Here is a 21,414-nt window from a genome sequence, read left to right as displayed (position 1 = left end):
TATATCTGAGTGAGAGTTAGATTTTGCCCTTTAACATTACCACTATCTCTTCTCAAATGTATGCAGATAAATGGGACACACTGGTCACAAATACAAACCTGACATTCCTGTAAAAGCCCATATATGTTGCTGGTGTTGGGCGAGAAGGATAACTACATTATTGACTTTCTGTTTAAGATGAGCAATACCCACAGAGAACACAATGTATGGGAGAAGGACATAATCAAGCACGTGTTACTCGCTGCAAGACTATTATCAGGCTGTTACCCTGTTTGCAAAGAAGTAGCAACCACAAAAAGTCCTACAATGCAACTCACCAAATAGTATCGACCAGACACCCATATTCTTGCTCTTTGAGAAAATGAACAATATAGCAGACCTTACTGATACAGCCCTGAATATTTGGAAATACATGACACTAGCCTTGAAACAAACACAACTGTAAAAATAAAATTCTGAATCTCACCACGGCTGAGTTTTATTTGTTTATCTTCCCAGGGGGTGGGTGCGTGTAGCTCACCAGTAGAGCGTATGCCTATCCTGCACGAGGTCCTGGGTTCAATCCCCAGTACCTCCATTAAAAATATGAACAAACAAACAAACCTAATTACCTCCACCTCCCCGCAAAAAACAAACACAAAAATATCTTCCCAGATCCAAGCTTAAGTCAGTACATGCACATAGTAAGTGCTCACGTTTATATTTTAAAACTGAATTTCATGTAAGACTGCTGGATATACTATAGAGCTAGAATCTATCATGCTTTGTTAACTTAGAAAGCAGTGCTTCTGGAAGGATTCAACTCTCAGTTTTCTTAAGGCAAAGAATCATCTGTGTTTAAGAATATACTGTGGTTGAGGTTAAAAAAAAATACATGTACTTTCAATACTTTCAGTTATTTAGATCTTTCAGCTACTTATTCTACTTCTACTTAATCCCCAGTAAGGCAGCGGGAAGCAAAGCGTCCTGAGGAGGGTCCAGAGTGAAGGGCTTTGGCAGATCTTTTTCCAGCTGCTCCTGAATCTGAGCTGCACAGAGCAGTTTCCGAGGCCGGCTGGGAGGCAGCTGTCGAGCGGGAAGACTCGTGTGGACTTTGGAATCAGACCAACTGGGGCTGCCTCCAGGGACCACTAGTCATTGCACAGGCTCCTTGGCCTCTCTTAACTTACGTGGTAGAGTGGTTGTGAGGAATACAAGACATCACATGCACTGAGAAGCAGGCACACAGTAGGGGCTCAAGGGATCAAAGCCACTTTTACTGTATATGATTTCTTAGAAGCTAGCACTCATATATCAAATAGTGAACATACACATTTTAGCGTTGCCTACCTTTGGGATTATTCCATTGACTATGCCCCTCATTTTTGCACTTCACTGGGAGGTGACTATACTGCTTATTAAAAAAAAATTTATCCCAAAATATAACAATATAATAAATTTGCTCACAGTGACCATGATTATTGTAATAGGTTAGGATAATATTTATTAGTAAGAATGAAAATGAACGTAAGTAAGAATGAAGACACATTTGGTTGAAGGGCTCCTTTAAAATGAGAATTCTGAAATACTTTATATAGACTCAAACCTATTTAGGAATGAAAATGAAATCTGTCAATTCAATCAGTTGTCTTTTCTTGATACAATAGTAAAAGTTACTATAGTTCTCTATATCAAAACCTTGGTTCTCTACAACTTCATGATAGGGTGGATATAACTAAATATAACTAAAAAGATGTCATGTTTGGGGAAGAGATGGATGGCTATGAATTTCCGTAAGAAGAAGCCAGTGTTGTCATGGGTCTTAGTATTCTAATTTATCTCAAATGTTCCTGCTTTTTCTTCTTCTTCTTTTTTTTTAAGTTGGAAGCAGCTTATAGTCAATTCTTTTTCTTAGTTAAGCTGAAATCTGTACTTCCCTAATTCTTCCAGAGGGAGAAGGACTAAAATTCTTGGACTCACCAATAGTCATCTCCAGCCATACATTTCTCATAAACAGGGCCATCCAGCTCTTTAGCATCTGGGAAGATAGTCTCATGGTGGATGATGATGGTTTTGACAATCTCGTTCACGTGAGCCTGGCAAGACACTTGGTCCTGTATTTCTGGGACAGGCATCAGTGTGGGGCCGAAGCAAATGGCCAGGTTATACGGGTCCATCATGTTCTCATCACTGTACTGTGAAAGACTATGAAAGGAAGCAAGAAAGGAGATATGAAAAGGGAAAAAAGAAGATCATCGTTTAATAAGACACTTCATATTCTGAAAACAAGGATGTAAAAGCCTTTTTGTTTTTTTATCATTAGGATAAAATGATATTCTTTCCTACTTTCAAGATGGCTCAGCAAATTCCAAAGAAAGTAAAGGGGCTCATAATCTTTCAACTAGGTAGAAATTGGAAGGGGAATATAAGTCCTATTTGCTTAATGAAGTGGCATTTTTCAAAGCCACAGGGAGTTTAAGATAACCTCTACAACGGAGACCAGACTCAAGTAATTGAGTTTCATTTGTAAACATTATGGTCCGGCTATAAATGCTGCTCAGGCGAATCTAGGAGGGGCAGTAGCGATCTCCATGAAGCTTTATGGGTAGCTTTAAAATTGCCCTCCCACTAACCCAAAACATCTCAGATTTCAGTTTTCTCCCACAAATCTTAAGGAAAGTCCAGAGGAAAACAAAGCACCTTTTCTTTGTACTCACTGAAAGTATGCAACTCCAGGCTTTATAATTGGCTTTTGGGTAAGACTACCAACAGTGTCACATGAGACATAGTAAGTACAAGAGAAGGGGGAAAGAATTCTCAATTCTCTCATTCCATGTAAAGCTGGCAAACTACACACTTTGGGGAGATTCCTAGCCATCTAGTACTAATTTCTAAATTCAATCCAATGGCTATCTGTGAGATAGTTTCCACAGGTGACTCAAAATAAGCCAGCTCTTCATTGCTATGCCTCTAACATATGGGCAAGGTGCCATTCTAAAGAGAATCTAGAGACGTTATCTTTCAGCATATAAAATGTTGCCCTTGAAAGGAAATGTAAAATCCAGCTGAACAGATGACATACGGAAGGAGAAAAAAAAGAGACTCAACTACATTTGTGAGATGTTGACAGACACAAAGAAACTGAGATGCCACGTGACATGATACTTTACCCTTTTCCAGAAATAAGATAGCCTAGAAAGTAGAAAGTACAAAAGCATAATTTCCACAGGTAACATATGTCTTTCCCTTCTGCCACTTCTCAAACATAAAATCTTAAGAACAGTTCACAGTAACAGCCAGTGATCATGTTACAGATCATCTTGAAAATGAACGCAGGAAGGAAAAGTGAGATTTGGAAGAAGAATGGTCTAATTTTCAAAAGACACACTTAAGCTCAATGGGGAGAGTCACAGTTTTTCTGGGTCTTCAATTTAGAGCTGGCTTGTAGAGCAAAAACTTGACATAAAAATGTTACATACACATTTTGATTTCACAATGAAAAGAGAATATGTTACTTCTCTTTTCAAAATTCCTGTCCCAAGCATCTCACGCTAGAGGCTGGGCCTTGTCTCTGCATGAAGGCAGGTGTTGGGGAACCAGGGGGCATCTTTGGGCAGAAATGCTGGAGGTGAAGCCAACGGTCCGACTCATGGCACAGTGGCCATGCTGTTGAGATACATGGTGAGCTAGATTCAGATTTTGAGAACTTTCTTGATTCCTGGCAACCAGCATGGTACATCGTGGTTTATTGGTTCACCATGGATTTCGCTCAGGTGTCAGGGAAATTTGGTAGGGACAGCGTGGAGGGGGCCAGCAGGAACGCAAGGCACTCCATGTTGGGGAAGGAGAGGCACGTGCAGTTAAAGGTGAAGACGGCAAACCTTCAGATTGTTTACAACTGCCTGGGTGACTAGGCTTATTTAAAGGTAAAAATTCACGGTATTTATTTAACCTAAAATAGTTTACACCCATCTCTCTAGCTACTGCTTATTTCCAGTGGTGACTTCTGTACAAATGTCATTTGTGGATGTTTCAGCTCCATTCTGTACGGTTCCCTGCATACATCGTCCCTATTGTATGATACTTGGCTTTGGGGGGTCAACCCAAATGGGTGTGGTTTCAGGAATAGTCAGCAGGGTTATAATAAATCCCCATGGCTTTTGAGAACTTAAAACTTCCAGTGGAACAGAGAAGAGAAAATATCCTATTTTTAAGAAGAAAGAATTCATGCTAGAATGAGAAAACATTTGTCCAATCTTATTTCCCCTGGATTTTTTTTTTTAAATTTCTAATTACTGAATGTTGGAAATAAAAAACTGAATGTTGAAAAGGAAGGGGACTCTTAGATAAAGACTTGGGAAAGATGTTTTTATAATGGAGCCCCTGTATCTGGAAGTTACACAAGTGAAAACCAAGTTGCCTAAGTTCAAAAAGTAAAGTTTCTTTGAAAATAATGCAGTGATTTTTACCCCCCCACCATTTCCCCCATTTATTCCAAGAGTTTGGTACAATGCTAGGCCCTGAATACATACTCAATACATATAAATCAAACTGATGTTAAATGAGTCTCTGATTCAGTTCCCACATTACCAACTTCTCAGTTTACTATTTTGTTGGATTATTTTAATTCTGCCAAGACAATTTTAAAATTCCTTCAACTTTTATTTATCTAACTCTAATAATAATGCAGTGATTTTTCAGATTTCTGTTACATTGTTTTGGAGAATGTTTTAGAAATATCTTTTTGACAAGGTCTCATTATATTGAATTTGCAGAAAATTCTTTTTTGGATCCATATATAAGTCTTGTCTACAATTCCTCTCCTTCCCTGACAATAACATTAAAAATCAAAGACATTTTCTGCCATGAGCAGGTGGCTGACATCACTCTGACTAAAACACTTATGACATTAGCTTTGGATGGAAGTAGGAAAAACACGTATTTCACTGAAATGTGTTCTTTTTAGTAATATTCATATATTTTTGCATATATGGCCACAGTTTCTGCATCTGGTGACCAGGCTTATTTAAGGTAGGTCACACAATGTCACTGATCTGCTGAGGAAAGATGTACCTTCAGTCTCTATTCAATCATCTTTGACTCTTCTGATAAATGAAACCCAATGTACATTTTACTGAATCCAAGAACAAGGACAGAATTCAGAGCTGTGCAAATGGAATTAAGATGAGCATTTTGGCAGGGAGTTAGGGTACTTACTGATTGAGGAAGGCAAAGAGGTACCTCATCACGATAAGGACCGACCTGGGCAAGGTCAGGAGGAGTTTGCGGATGTGAAGCGCCCTCTCATAGAGATTATCTATTCCTGCAGACAGAAGAGGACGTGGTCAGGATCCTTTCACTTGCCACATGTAAAGCAGAACATGGCAGCATCCACATTTCAGGTACATATGGAACGTAAGCAATCCTTTGCCCTTGGGTGAGATGCCATTGTAGCCAATAAAGCAAATAAGTGACCAGCTTGGGTCACCGAGGGCACCTCCTCTGAGCCATCCCTGTTTTCTCTGATTTCCATGGTCTTGGCCTTGAGCAGTTCAGACTCTTCTGTATGTAAAAAAAAATCATTCTTCATTGCTGCTGTTTCTACATTTTACATCTGTTACGGCTGAAACTCCTTTTTGCTGTATGTTAACTAAGGTAGCTTTTGGGGACATGGCACCCTGCTCCCATCATGATTCATCAATTCATCATATATTTTTTGTCTATTACTATGATTCAGGCAATGTACCGGTTTTGAATATCTTCTCAAACTTATAATATTTTATATTTATGACCTTTTACCTTGTATTATATTATTTCGTCAGATTTTAAAAATAAAGTATTTTAGGAGCACCCACTAGGCTTCAAACAGTTAGGCATTAGAAATATATTAGTAATATGATTCCTGCTCTCATAGAAACGTTTGCCATACTGTTTACTACTTATTTCCTTACCCTGTCCTCTCTGTGGGATGGTGAGCTCCCTGGAGGGACTGGTACCTGGAACTTCCTAGCATTCATTTACCTCTTTACGAGGAATATAAATTGTCCAAAGCTTCTCAATACTAAAGAATTTGTGAACAGCAGCAAAACGGTTACCGCTAATAATCCACTACTGGCATAGTGGTCTATGTTTTACAACACATTTTCACGTTTGTCGCCTACTTTAGTGCAGAAAACAACACTGTGGAGTAGAAAGGGCAGATGCTGTCACCCCCGCTCAGTGGATAAGCAAAATGAGCAATGGATAAATGGCTCTCCCAAGGTCGGCTGGCTAGAAAGGGGGAGCCAGGACTAGAATTATGTCTTCTTTCATAAGTCTGGCTGTCTTTCTTGGATTTCAAAGTACCTTTTTAAAGTACAACTTTGAAGAGATCCAATAAGCATACATTTGAGAATAATATTTCAAAGGCTATTTCAAAAGCATCTGGAGGCTTGCTATGATTTCATGTTACTGCAATGTTCTTAATTGCTCTCGAGGTGAAACTCTCAGGCCCCATCTTCTGACACTATAGCCAATTGATTCTCCTCCCACTTCTCAGGTTTTCTGACCTTCTCCCATCCGTGAATGTGGTTATCACACAAGGATCGCTCCTTGGTTCTCTTCAATGGCAATCTCATCCAGTCTCAAGGTTAGGACCATCACGTCTATGAAGACGGTATCTTTGCTTCATTTTCTCCCTCATGTGGGACGTAAGTCCTGTTGTTTCTACCGCTGGGTATCTCCCTGCTCATTTCCTAACTGAGGTCTTTATTATTTCTAACTTGGACCATCACAGTACTCTCCTACCTCAGTTTCCCTTTCTAATCTCTTTTAAACCAGTCGTTCTTAACCTTGACCTGGAATCACCTGGGAAGTTTTTTTTTAAATGCTGAGGCCAGAGATTCTTTTTTGAGGCCAAGGTTGAGAACCACTGCCTGAATTACTCACGCCAAGCTCTTCTCCCTGGAACCTTGAGTGCTGACCCCAGCTGCTTTCCCCTTATTATCAAAACACCCTGTTACTGCAGCATTTTACTTTTTCATTTATTTTCCACAGGTGAAAAGGAGGGGAGAAAAACACATTAGGAATAGTCTCACTTAACCACTGAGGAGTTTGCAAAACAACACATAGTTTATCAGGATTTCTGGGAAAAATCACTTTCATTCCCATCTTTGAGTATGTTACAGCTGGAACTGTAGCTCTCTCCTTTTAGAAAGTGAACTTCAGAATCTCTAAAAAGAATGTAAGTCAAACATCATCATCATCCGATGAACATTTAATTTTTCAACATAAACCTATAATTACTAATAGTGTGATTTCAGTAAAAATGAAATACATTTATATTCTGCTTTTTTATTTGTAAAGTATTTCAAAATGGAAAAAATTATAACACTATGAACACGGTAGGTCAGCGTCACATGTATTAAGTATAAACACTCTGTTTAATATACTTTCCAGACAATGGTCTTAAGTATTTTTTTCTGAAAAAGAGGAATAAGAGGCTTTAAAAGAAGTTATTAGACAGGTGCATAAATTTACTCAGGTCACAAGAACGCAATAATCAAGTTATCAACATTTCTACCTAATTCAGTCTCAAGTGTCTCAGGATCAAAACAGGTCCCAGGGCAATTTCATGGGACACTTAGAGAATCCACATTGTACAGAGAGGGAAGATGAAGCACCTGCAGACGAAGTAATTCCCAAGAGAGTTTGCGGGGGAGAACTTTGCATCTATAAATGCTATAGATTTAGGTGTAGTTGGATTATTGTTTCATATAAAAAATAAACTGCTTAAAAGTTTTGTTACCTAAGGTAAATTTTTTTAAAGTATGACTGTTGTTGCTATTTTCAGTTAAAGATAAAAAGATGATTGAGCACACTTGTATCTAGAAAGACTATCTCAAAAAAACAAACTCTCAAAGGTGAAATTAGATATATTATGACCCATTCTTAAAAGTAAACATTGAAATTTACTAGCATCTAGCCCCTTGTTCATTAAAAAACTGTTTACATAAATAATTTTACATCCTATCTCAAGCCAAGCCATCACAATGTTAAATATATTAATGTAAATAATAAACTGTAAAGATGAATTGTCCTGTTAATGGCCTCCTGGTTGGCAATACCCTCCACTCTTCTCCAGCCACATGTAAAGCCATATTGGGTTTATGATTAAGAACAAAACAACAAAAAACTTCTGCCATTGTTTACAGAGGATCTGGGGTGTTTCAAGAGTTCAGTCTACTGCTTCTCCAAGCTAACCCCCAGATTAAGATTAAGGTTAATGATCAGAGAGAGGGTTTTAGTATCTTAAAGCTAGTTTTTGGGTCCTAAAGTTAAAGAACAAAAGGAAAAGAAAGAATGCAAAAGGAACCACTGTTACTGTAGTACTGATTTTTAATATTTGTCCAAACCCATAGGGGGACCAATCATTTTTAGGCTAGAAGAGTATAAAGGCATTACTTCCAAGAGGCTTAACCTTAACCCAAGATCCTCTTGTTCCTACTTCTCAGTTCTAAACTTAGTTCCTCTACTCCTTAAAGGTAGTCTCAAAATTTTATTTAGAAAGAATTGGGGGGAACAGATATTCATATACCAACTTCATAGTAGCATTATTTGTAATAATCAAGAGTTGGAAATAACCCAAATATCTCTTGATGGATGAGTGGATGAAAAATGTGGTATATACACACAATGAAATCTTACTTGGCCTTAAAAAGGAAGAGAATTCTAACACATGCTACAACATGGAGGAACCTTGAAGACACTCTGCTAAGTGAAATAAGTCAGACACAAAAAGCTACACACAAATATTGTGTAATTCCACTTATATGAGGTATCTAGAGTAATCAAATTCATAGAGACAGAAAGTAGAACGGTGGTTGTCAGAAGCCAGGGGGAGGTAGGAGCGGGTAGTCACTGTTTAATGGGTGGAGTTTCAGTTTGGCATGATAAAAAGGTTCTGCAGATAGATGCAAAACAATATGAATGTATTTAATCCACTGAAGTGTCCATCTTTTTCTTTTTTTTTTAATTGAAGAAGTTAATTTACAATATTGTGTTAGTTTCAGGTGTACAGCAGAGTGATTCAGCTGTACATATATATGCCTATTCTTTTTCAGATTTTTATTATAGGTTATTACAAGATATTGAATATAGTTCCCTGTGCTGTACAGTAGGTCCTTGTTGTTTATCTATTTTATATATCTTAATGCGTATATATGTTAACTCCAAACTCCTAATGTATCCTCCCCTCTACCCCCGCTTTCCCCTTTGGTAACCATAAGTTTGTTCTCCATTGAACTGTACATTTAAAGTTGATTAAAATGGTAAATTCTATGTTATGTATATTTTACCACAATAATAAAACTGAAAAAGAATAGGGGTGAGGGGCCCTGTGAGATACCAAGGGAAGATTTCAGGAGTTCTAGAAAAGCAACAGGAATGTAAAAAAAAAAATGATGCTAACAAAAAAAGACTAGATAAAATTATGTAAGGAAGGCATTCTCGCAACCCTACTAAATATAAACCAAAGCAAAACAGAATTGCTGACATTGCTGAAGTAGTAGCAAATCTACGTGTCCCAGAGGCCAGACCACAGTGGCTGTGAGCAAGACTCAGATGCCACCAGGCTGGGTGCTCAACAGACTTGCAGCGCACATCCTATGGGAGACTCGCTCTGGTACAAATGACTCATTTGCTCTCCTGAGTCCAGTCAGTGGGTCAGAATTTATGGTTGCTATGGACACTCTGACTAATGTGCATTCCCAGCTGGCTCTGAGTGTGGCAATTCAGGGTCTCTCACAATTTTATGCTGCAGGAAAAGACGGATCTTTTCTTCTCCCCAGAAAAGTTGTCAGTGAGGAAAATCAGTCTTTCATCTGGATTTCTTTTACTCTGGGCTTTGTTTCCACACTTCAGCATCTCATGTAATTAGGTAAAAGTGGCATTCATCCAATCTCGGTCACATGTTCAAAGCTCCCTAGGCTAATTTATGTTCTTTTTTCTAGCGCTGCAAGGTTCCCGTGTCAGCATGCCAACTTCCCAGCACAGGGGTTTGACAGCTCCACGTAAACCTGTGTGACAAATTCACCGCCAAACACAAGTTAATTCAGAAAATGGCAGAAAGTTCAAATGGCCATTACTTGAGAAATGCCAGTTCTTCTGTGGCACTATTTGTAGAAGTGTTTGTTTGTCAGAAAATAAAGAAATTACAAGATGCAAATTTATCCTTTAGTATGAAAATAGGGAAAGGAAATTCCTTGGTGGTCACATTTAGAAATGGCTTATGTAAGAGCAGGTACACAAATATTTCTGAGCTCCATAGCCTGAAAAATAGTAATCAAGGCGAATTTACCAGTGCCAGGGGATTTTTAAGTTCATAGTTAGGTTCTAATAATGTCAAGGTCAATCAGCTGTGTGTGTGGTAGTGTGTGTGTGTGAATGAAAGGGAAAGAGAAAAACAGAGATGTTCTAGTACATCTGGATGGATCTTAGCCTAGCCTCGGGATGATCTGTCAGCTGTTTTTTTAAGCAAGAAATGAACTGCTTATAAATCTCTCTAATTAACCATTTACAGATTTGACTTCGGTGAAACATGCCATTGTGTTCTTTCCTAGTTAAATAGCAACACGGTAGATACAAGTATATAAATAGTGTCTCTCCTCCTGCTGAGTTATCATCTCCAGGTCAATAAGGAAACTGAGTCTTAGTCTGGGAAGGATTACCTATTGAGGGCAGATACTAATCCTATTAAATGTTTTCAAGGATAAAAGGAATCTTTAAGAAAATCATTATAAGGCATCAAAAAGAAATTTAGAGTTCAAAGAGAAAGCTACCACGTATGGCAATAAGGCCGAAAGAATTTTTAGCAACAAAAAGACACTGCAGGGCCAGGAAGAGTTCAAAAGCTTTTTTCATGAAACGGTCAAAATACAGGCAAATGGACTTATCTACCAAGAGGCTCATCATGGTATTCTGTAGAACTGCAAAATCACTGGAAACAGCCTAAACTAAAACTAGGGGATTTAAAAAAATCAAATAAAACCCATTACTTGGCCACTAAAAGCTATATTTTGAAAAATACTTAGAGATGTGGGAATATGTTAATAATCCTATTAAGCTGAAAAAGTGGTTTATAAAGAGCAAATATGGTGTTATAATTTTTTTTGATTGAAGTATAGTTGATTTACAATGTCATGTTAGTTTCTGGTGTACGGCATAGTGATTCAGTTATATAAATACATATATTCTTTTTCATTACAGGTTATTACAAGTCATTGGATATAGTTCCCTGTGCTGTACAGTAGGTCCTTGTTTATCTATTCTGCATATAGTAGGTATGATAATTTTAATAATAGATTTATTGAGATATAATTCATATATCATGTCATTCACATATTTAAAGTGTACAATTTGATAGTTTTTAATGCATTTAGAATTGAGAAATCTGATTGATCAATATGACTGATCAATTATAGAATATTTTCATCACCTCTAAAAGAAATTTTACACCTACTGATGGTCATTGGGTCATTGAGGTATCAGTAACAGCCAGGAATCTCCTCTTTTAAAGAAATTAGATGTTGGAAGAAAAGGGACTGTTAGACATAGTGCCATCAAGTGTTCTTGAAAAACACCCCATTCTGCAAACCTATGCACTGAAAATAACGAGACTTACGGGGAAAAGTAGGGTTGGGAGCGACTACTCCGTACCTCTGAAGCTCTGTAACTGCAGCGCTGACAGAACATTAACAACACTACTTAAATGACTCGCACAGTTAAGCCTCTACCGGTGCGAGCGCCGGCATCCTTAGCAGCCTTAATCCCTGGGGGCTCCTGCTTCTTTTGAGATGTGGGTCCTGGAGGGTATTCATTTCCAACAGAGACTATTATCATCAAGATTAACCCAAGGATTATTAATTCATACTTGTTTTTCATTACTCCATTGCTTAAGTACAGGAGAGGTGTCTTGGTGTTTTTCTTCTTCATTTGCACCCACAGCATTTCATGGAAGGCACTGCTTGTGTGAAAGAAAGATACTTCTGCAGTTTTTTCATTTTTTCCCTTATGTTCTTCCTTGTTTGCTCCATAGTTGATTGTGAGAAAGCTTGTCTTTGATTGTTACAAAACATTTCACGTGCTGGGAAAAATCGTGTTGGAACCAACACCACTTCTGGGTTAAACTAACATCATTTCTAAATGCACCTGAGGTAATTACGGCAAAGAAACACATATTTAGCTGGACAGATAAACTGGTAAATGGCTAACTGAGGTACTGGCACATGTGACCCGAGTAGCTGTAATAGCTGTAACCATGACAGCTAGCAATATCTGTTGAGGCTTACTGTGTGCCAGGCATGATGCTGAAACACTCTGTATGAAATTATCTCCTTTCTTCTTCACACACACTCTATGAAGTAGATAAAGAAACAGATACTTAAAGAGATTATAAATACTGATCTCTGCCCAAGCTCAATAAAGCTGTTAAGCGGGAAGCTAGGATTTGAACCTAAACCTTTCTTACTCTGAGGATTCAGCTTTTAAGAACCATGAGGAAATACTATTTCTCATCCAATGAAAGTGTGATGTGATTTTACAATAGCTCCTGACCACGTAGCCCAGTGTTCTCTAGCCAAGCTGCTACATGTAAACGCAAATGCTGACAATGTATGTACCTAGAAAACCACTAAGCGATAGAGAGTGCTTATCATTTTTCCAGATTTAAACTTTCTGGCTAGGCTGTGAGGGAAATCTTTGCACATGGCCAAAGGAGAATTCCAGAAGTGTGACAACCTCCTTCCTGGTTCTTTCCAGCTGGGTCAGAGGCTGCTGCAGTGACTCAGACTACATGAGGGCCTTGGAAAGGACACGCTGGCGTGTTTCTGAGCTCCACACAGGATGTCAGACTGCATGGGGTTGGGCTGGAGGGAGTTATGACTGGGGAATTCATGCCCAATGAGATCTAGGATTTGAGGCATGGATGCCAACACAATAATTTTGGTGGAATCTTGACTCTTCATTTCATTTAAATTCTATTTAACAGCGATGAATTATGCACTCACCATATGCCTAGAGTTAACTATGCCAAGTGCTGGGGCTACAAAACAATAATCCATCAAGACCTCACACGCTTGTGGAGCTAAATGTAGGCCTTCCATTGAATATACTCCACGCCACGCACTCTTCTTGGCACTTTATGTGTATTAACTCATTAAATTCTCACAACCCTATGCTATATGGACTCGTGATCTCCCTATTTTATAGATGATGAAACTAAGGTGCAGAGAGGTTCAGAAACTTGCTGGTGAGCAATCTGGACACAGGATTTGGATCTAGGCTATTGGAATCCACAGCCTACATTCCTAGCCTCTTCCCTAAATGCTGTCTCTAGCAGAGGGAGACAGAGAAGTTAGAAAAATTGTAATGTGGGGCTTTAAGAAAAATTACAGACATATGTACACGGTGGAACATTAGTAGAGGAGAAAGTGACTAATGCTGCCTTGGGTGCTGGGAGGAGTTGTCAGTTCAGCAAATCCTTCCTAGTGGATGTCAAACGGCTACCAGTAACAGCAGATGGAACAGCAAGGGCCAAGGCACGGAGGTGGGAAATGGCCTGGCAAGCCTACATGCTGCTGTTGTTTGCTGTGTTTCTGTTTGTAAGTGTGTGTCTGTGGGGAATTAGGTCCATTTATTTATTTGTTTATTTTTAATGGAGGTACTGAGGATTGAACCCAGGACCTCTACCACTGAGCTACACCCTCCCCTCTAGGCTGCTGCTGTTGAAATAGAAAGTCAGTAGGGTAGAAGGAGGTGAAAGACTTACACAAGGAAAACTACAAAATGCTGACGAAGGAAACTAAAGATGACTTAAATAAGTGGAAAGATACCCCATGTTCTTGGATTGGAAGAATTAATATTGTTAAAATGGCCATACTACCCAAGGCAATCTGCAGATTTAATGCCATCCCTATCAAATTACCCAGGAAATTCTTCACAGAACTAGAACAAATAATCATGAAATTTACATGGAATAACAAAAGACCCAGAAATGCCACAGCATAATTGAAAATAAAGAATGAAGCTGGAGGAATAACCCTCCTAGACTTCAGATAATACTACGTAACTACAGTAATCAAAGCGTCATGGTATTGGTACAAAAACAGACATATGGATCAATGGAACAGAACAGAGAGCCCAGAAATAAACCTACACACCTATGGTCAATTAATCTTCAACAAAGATGGTAAGAATATACAATGGAGAAAAGGCAGTCTCTTCAGCAAGTGGTGCTGGGAAAACTGGACAGCCACATGTAAATCAATAAAATTGGAACACTCCCTCACACCATACACAAAAATAAACTCAAAATGGCTTAAAGACTTAAATATAAGACAAGACACTGTAAACCTTCTAGAAGAAAACATAGGCAAAACATTCTCTGACATAAATCTTAGCAATGTTCTCCTAGGGCAGTCTACCCAAGTAATAGAAATAAAATAAAAAATAAACAAATGGGACATAATGAAACTTATAAGCTTTTGCACAGCAAAGGAAATCATAAACAAAACGAAATGGCAACATACAGAATGGGAGAAAATATTTGCAAATGATGTGACTGACAAAGGTTTAATTCCCAGAATATATAAACAATTCATATAACTTAATAACAAAAAACCCAAACAACTCAATCCAAAAATGGGCAGAAGATCTAAATAAATAATTCTCCAATGAAGACTTACAAATGGCCAATAGGCACATGAAAAAATGCTCGATATCGCTAATTATCAGAGAAATGCAAATCAAAACTACAATGAGGTATCACCTCACACCAGTCAGAATGGCCATCATTCAAAAGCCCACAAATGATACATGCTGGAGAGGGTGTGAAGAAAAGGGAACCCTCCTACACTGCTGGGGAATGTAGTTTGGTGCAGCCATTATGGAAAACAGTATGGAAATTCCTCAAAAGACTAAAAATAGAGTTACCATGTGATCCAGCAATCTTACTCCTGGGCATATATCAGGAAGGAACTCTAATTCAAAAAGATACATGCACCCAAATGTTCATAGCAGCACTATATACAATAGCCAAGACATGGAAGCAACCTAAATGTCCATGAGATGACTGAATAAAGAAGTTCTGGTAATATTTGTACAATGGAATACTACTCAGCCATAGAAAGAATAAAATAATGCCATTGGCAGCAACAGAAATGGACCTGGAGATCATCACTCTAAGTGAAGTAAGCCAGAAAGAGAATTAAAAATACCGTATGATACCACTTATATGTGGAATCTTAAAAAAAAAAAAAAAAAAAAAAAAGGAAAAGAAAAAAGAGGACGCTAATGAACTCATCTACAAAACAGAAAGAGACTCACAGACACAGTAAACAATCTTGCTGTTACCAGGGGAAAGGGGGTGGGAAGGGATAAATTTGGGAGTTTGAGATATGCAAATGATAACCACTCTATATAAAAATAGATAAAAAACAAATTTCTTCTGTATAGCACAGGGAACTAAAGGTATTCAGTATCTTGTAATAACCTTTAATGAAAAAGAATATAAAAAATGTGAATACATATATACACACATGACTGTGACATTATGCTGTCCACCAGAAATTGATATATTATAACTGATCATACTTCAATTGAAAAAAAAAAAAAAAAAAGAAAGTCAATAGGGTAGGTGGCAGAAGATGAGTGTATAGAAGTAATACAGATAGAGGAAGAATTTCATTCTATAAATCGGCCATACAAAGGAGTTTGTTTTCAGGTGGAGAATACTGAGATAGGTTTTAAACAGTAGGGTGGGGGTGGGGGGTGGGGATGGGGATAGAACACTATTTGCCCTTTCGAATCTAGCTGCCATGTGAAAGATGAAATGATGTGTGTGTGCGGGTTGGGGGAGGGTGGGTAAGGAAAGAGGGCAAAACCTCGAAGTAGAGTCTCCATTTAAGAGACTGTAACAGCAATCCCAGTGAGAAACCAAGGCACTGGAATGGGGAAGGGAGGGTGAGCAGAGAGATTTTCTGAAGTCAACTGGACCTGTTGATTCGGGGAGGAGGCTTGCTCATTAGAGTAAAGCTTGATTCTTATGAAAGGCCTCATTACATGATTTAAGTCAGCTCTACACCCTTGCCTGGGAACTTGGACTTAAAGGGACACTGCATTTACAGATGCAGGGGACGCAACTATGGTTATATACCTAATTCTCAGGATCATTATTTTCCCCTTCCTCCCTGGAGTGTCAAAAGCCCTCCACCCCCTGAAGAAAACAGCAGTGCTTTATTGCTGACGATTATGGGTTTCACATTGTATCATACACAGCCCCAGAGCAACTCTGCCTACGCGCTGGGGATGCCCCCTGGCAGACAGTTACCACCTGGTGTTCCTGCACTGAAATAATGATCATTTATCTCCTTTTACCTTATTTCTTGAAGTAACATTCAAAAGTGGGATAAATTACTCCACTCCTAAGATTGGTGGAGAAAACCAAGAACCAAGAGCCAAAAAGCAGTGACACTGCCAGGATGACAGCTTCCTCCTCCCCTTCAGCTGTGTGGTACCTGCCCCTCTGCTCTATTCCAGCCACTAAGTGGGAAGCTCTCATGCGCTGTGGAGCCTGAGGACGTTCAGGAGCAGGGCCCACTCAGTGAAGGGCGAGGCCACAGCTAGGAGGATGACTCACGCTGGATCCAGAGAGAAAACAAATGGTCTTAGAAATTTGGTGGTGATGGTGGGGGAGGATATGTGGAGAGGGGCCACTGCCTTTTCCAGGAAATTGGTTAGTGAAATAATTCTAGTGGGAAAAGAATCAGAAAAAAAAAAAAATCCACTTACTGATACAAGAAATCAGATCATTAAATCTTTCCTTAGGAAAGAGGGGGTTTTCCAGCCCACGGAAATAGAGCTTCAGAACAGCCAGCAACCGAGTTAATATCATGGTTACTCTGGTCATCAGCCAAAGGGTTTTCGCCTAAAAAAAAACCAAAAAAAAAACAAAAAAAATTAGTTCCATGCACATTGCTTCTCATTTTTTTCTCTGAACAAAAATATGTTTCTATACTCACACACACATTTCTATATATACACGTATCTTTTAATTACACTTTATGGAAGATTACATGGTACTAAAATTAAAATAATTGGTTTAGATATCCCACCCCATGATTAACTTAAAAATAGCTGGCTAAAATAAAGCTTTTTTTAGATCTTATGCTACCAAATAATCCCTTACAAATTACCCAAATCTTAAAATAAAATACTGTGGGATTTATAATTTGACCCAACTTTTTTTTTTTTAAATGCTAAAATCTGTCATCTTATTTTGACACGAATTCAAATACAACATTCTGTGTTTCTTATCCTACTGGGAGAAAGAAACAATATAGGCCTGTCTGGCTATGCTATATGGATCAGCAAAATTTGTAAGAAATATTATAGGATTCATCTAACTATGAATACATATAATTAAATAAATGTTTCTCAGAGTGGTGTAGTGGTGTTCACGGCACACTTGAAAGCCATGTTCAGCAGGGGAGATTTCGAAATCAGACAGAGGAATCTGAAAATGCACCCTTAACAGTACCAAGGAATTTGAATAAAAAGTGGAAATTTAAAAAGTATCTCACAAACATGAAATTATATGATTTTTTTTGGTATGCACTTTAAAAATACTAGGTGACTGTCCGGGCTAGTCCACCTCCCTGAGAATTAAACTGAGATAAAATCCTTAAGAAGTACAAAATAATATATAGCCTTAAACTGAATTCCACTTTTTAATTCAGAGGTCTGCTCTTCTCTTCTAAAGTTCACAAAAACTGTGTATTGCATTTTAACTTTTTTTTGGGGGGGGGGTGTCTCTTGAGCCAGTTTATGTTCAGGGACCTGTGGTTCCTTTTTCTCTGCTTCTCAGGAAGGAAATCATTGAACATGAACTCACCAAAATATTTTTTTTTTGCCGACTGTGAGAAAGCCTTACCCAAAGAGATCACAAACAAACAATAAATACCAGGGGAATTTCCAAAGAAAAATAATAAGGCATTTTGCCTTTGGTGGTTGGCACAGGAATCTGAAGCTTTACTCCATTTCCATTTATCCTGAATATGGTCCATGCGAGAGACTTGGAACACTTAGCTGTTGAGCGGGGAGGCGGCTCTGCTCTATACATCATATCAGTCAGAGGATTTGGAACAGGAAAAACAGTCTGGCTCCAAGTTTACCTCTTCAACCAAGGTTTCAAACTTTCAAGGGCTCTGTGCCAAGTCTGGGTCAGGGCGGATGGGACAGAGAGAGTCTGCCCTGTGTCCAAGCCTTGATGCCCCTCCCTCTGCATCCTTGGCTTGACATCTGAGCAGAGGGGGGATAGAGCAGATATATCCAGAAGTAGACATAATACGAATCATTATAATTGGAGAGCATGAATAGCTACGAGCCACCACGAAAGAGTTAGGCACTTTCATGGATTATACCCAATCCTCACCCTAATCCTAGAATTCTGTAGATGAGAAAACTGAGAGATGAGTAACTTGACCTAAATCACGTGATCAGTAAATGAAAGAGGATGGTCTGATTCTAGGTCTGCCTGATGTATGGTTTTGCTAATCATAATGTGCTGACGAACAGCTGACGAGGACTTATTCAGAAACCAAGTGGGAACAAGAGTAAGGCACCAACTCGGGCAACAGGAAAGGAGTTTGGGGATGGTAATAAGAGGAAGGAGAGTTCCTGACAAAGGAAACAGACATGAAGCGGGGATGAGTCACCTCCAACACCTGCTGTGCAGGCCCAGGCCGTTCCTGCCTTTCATGCGCCACCTTTGACAACGTGCTGAGGATGATCAGTGCCGGTCCCAAACCAGGATACAAAACTCATCTGCTTTTCTAGACTCAATAACAAAGCCTTATGATTTTGGCTTCATTTCTCAGCTATTCTAAATAGATTCCTAACATCCCAAATGAAGTAAATGCAGTGAAAGGTTTTGAGATAGACAGAATGAGTTTGCCACTTCACTCTACCGAAAAGGATGACTTTTTAACAAGGTTTGCTTATAGATACAGATGTGCAATTACCTCTCTCAAATGAATTTTTAATATCATTGACTTCCACTTGGGAACCAGACACTCTGAAAATCCCCTGATGCTGAAGACCTAAAGAGAATAGAAGGGAAAAAGGATAAACAGTCCCATTATATCCTCCAGGTGCCCCTTTCCCCAACGATTAAGTGTTAAAAGGAAAGACATGCTTACTAAAATATTTCTCATAATTTTTTTTTTAAAATAAGAAGATGTTGTAGTTCAGTGGCTTACCATAGAGGTTGATGAACCGAATACAGCTTTCCACAATGAGGGGGATGATCTGTCCTGAATCCTGGGTAAAGAGATGGAGACCAGTTAACCGTAAAGGAGAGGTGCACATCACACAAGATAACAAACCTCACAGTTTAGCCCTAATTAAAGAGTGATTTTCTTTTACTCTTTTAGATGATCATTTCCAAATACACTCCCTCTAAAATATTCCACAAGGAACAAATATAAAATTATATTTAACCAAAGTTACATTTCAGTTCTGGGGCAAACCAAATTAAATACGTTGAAGGCAATCATGTTTCAGCTTACTCTGCTGTGCCTGAAGATGTCACAGTTAATTCATCGCTTCTACTTGTACTTAGGCTCACATACCAAAATGAATACGTAAATCACTCATTTAAATAAAAAAAGGTTATTTATACAAGTAATTAATCTCATGAACCTGAAGAGAATGCTGTGTATTCTAAGCATAGCATCTTAGTACTAAATGACCGTGTTAGTTACCAGACATGACCTTCCAGCCATCTCAGGATCCTCTCTGTTACATCTAGACGATGACGGTCATAAAAGGGCTTATGCATTTCCGTGTAATGCGTGATACGAGAATTGCTTTGTAGATGCTCATAATGTGCCATGTATTTATTTAGTTTGCATCAGAACTTACTCATCTTTACAGATTTTTCATTTTTATTTTTTCATGTTTTAATGATTGAGGAAAAAACGGTGCCCATGTGCACCCCGTAAGACTTCATTTTCTTAGGAAGGAACATTTCTTGGCCTTCTTTCCCCACCATCTTGCAAAAGAGTCAGTGCACTCTACTGAACAAATGTGAATTCTGCAAATCTTTTAAGACATTATAGGATGACAAAGGAGATGAAGGAGCTGCTGAGGTCACAGTTAAATATGTATCAATGCCATGCACTCCATGGTGTTAAGAAAGGTTACTGGCTATGGAGTTATTTTTCATGTACTTTTAAGACTCTGCTCTTTCATGTATTAGAGCTGTAAAGGAAACATGGAGGTTCAAAATGATTTGCTGAAATCAGGTACTAATTCATGAGGAATTTTACTCTGAAACACAAGAAGAATTTGGTTCTCTAAACATATTAGAACAGTTCAGAGTCCACTAACCTAAGAAGTGGGAATAATGTGGTTCAGCGATCTAAATTTTCACTATTTCTAGAGCAGGTAATATACTTCTCGAGGAATAGTTTCATTGTAGGTTTTAAGACAATCTAATCAGTGTATAAACCAGTTAATGGTTCAGTTATTTCTGGAGCTTGTATTAAGTTTCTGTAATTAGTCAATTTGTTTTAGGAGCGTAAAGTTGATTAATTTCTTAAAGAAGGTTCTTAAGAATAAAAACTCTTTTCAGCGTGGACTAGTTGGTTCAAAAACAGCAATGTGATTACATTAAAACTTACTGAATATGAGAGGGGATTTTTCTTTACGTCACAAGTCTGTTTTAGGTGAAGTGACCTTTATAATGAACAATTCCTATAGCACTGTCATCTAAAAGAGCAACAAATACTTAAATGTAAATGATAAAAGGAGAATATTAGGTTGCAACTCGGCTTGAACTTAGTACTAAAACAAAAAGAAAAACAAAGAATAAAAGGTTGTTAAAAGGAAAATGTTTGCACTAGGACGGTTGTAAATAAAAATGTCTTAGGTTTTCATATTATTTCAAAAATATTTTCTTCTTTACACTTACTCAGGTAATCGCTAATCTTTCAGCTACTGGTATTTCATTCAGATATAATAAATTCTGGAGTCAAAAAGTAATGAATGTGCATGTTTTTCAATTTATTTTCAAGGATGCCAGATGCTCTGGTAGAAAATATTTTACAAGAATTGAAAACAATGGGCTGTGCTCCATTGACCATTCAAACAAACCCCTTGGTGTCTCAGTTTCCCTGTGGGACACAGAGGGAAAATGGTTCTGCTCCTGCTATCTCTCAGCGACACTGTGGGGACCTCAACTGACTGAGCACTTCCCAGAAGTGTAGAGAAAGATTCTTTAATATATTAGCCTGGGACAAAGAGGAGCTCACATACGTGAATCTTCTATGATAACTGGTTTACTCCTTCTTTGGTGCCCAAATTTGGCTTCCTTTAACTGTTTGTTTTTTTTTTTTTTTT

At 38.4% G+C, this 21,414-nt stretch overlaps 2 protein-coding genes across 10 annotated transcripts in view; one reads left to right on the top strand and one right to left on the bottom strand.

The window, feature by feature from the left end:
- Nucleotides 1–21,414, bottom strand: part of SRGAP1 (SLIT-ROBO Rho GTPase activating protein 1) — a 250,031-nt gene that overhangs the window by 19,545 nt on the left and 209,072 nt on the right. The window contains 6 exon segments of the mRNA XM_006192367.3: nt 1,960–2,184; nt 5,197–5,302; nt 16,804–16,882; nt 16,884–16,939; nt 19,035–19,112; nt 19,272–19,332. Coding sequence (XP_006192429.1) covers nt 1,960–2,184; nt 5,197–5,302; nt 16,804–16,882; nt 16,884–16,939; nt 19,035–19,112; nt 19,272–19,332 — 605 coding nt within the window.
- LOC106730627 overlaps nt 1–21,414 on the top strand; it is a 56,345-nt gene that overhangs the window by 16,614 nt on the left and 18,317 nt on the right. The window contains exons 6-8 of one of the 9 annotated variants that reach the window (XR_004324604.1): nt 5,309–5,381; nt 6,518–6,607; nt 9,969–11,164. The exons of 7 other annotated variants lie outside the window; for them this stretch is intronic. The gene's annotated coding sequence lies outside the window, so the exon portion shown is untranslated. Of the gene's footprint in view, nt 1–5,308; nt 5,382–6,517; nt 6,959–9,968; nt 11,165–21,414 lie in introns of those variants that run through there. One more of the 9 variants, XR_004324603.1, reaches the window with a different exon arrangement.

This window comes from Camelus ferus, chromosome 12, assembly GCF_009834535.1.
Source record: "Camelus ferus isolate YT-003-E chromosome 12, BCGSAC_Cfer_1.0, whole genome shotgun sequence".
Classification (NCBI taxonomy): Eukaryota; Metazoa; Chordata; class Mammalia; order Artiodactyla; family Camelidae; genus Camelus; species Camelus ferus.
This window is presented reverse-complemented; position numbering and strand designations above follow the sequence as displayed.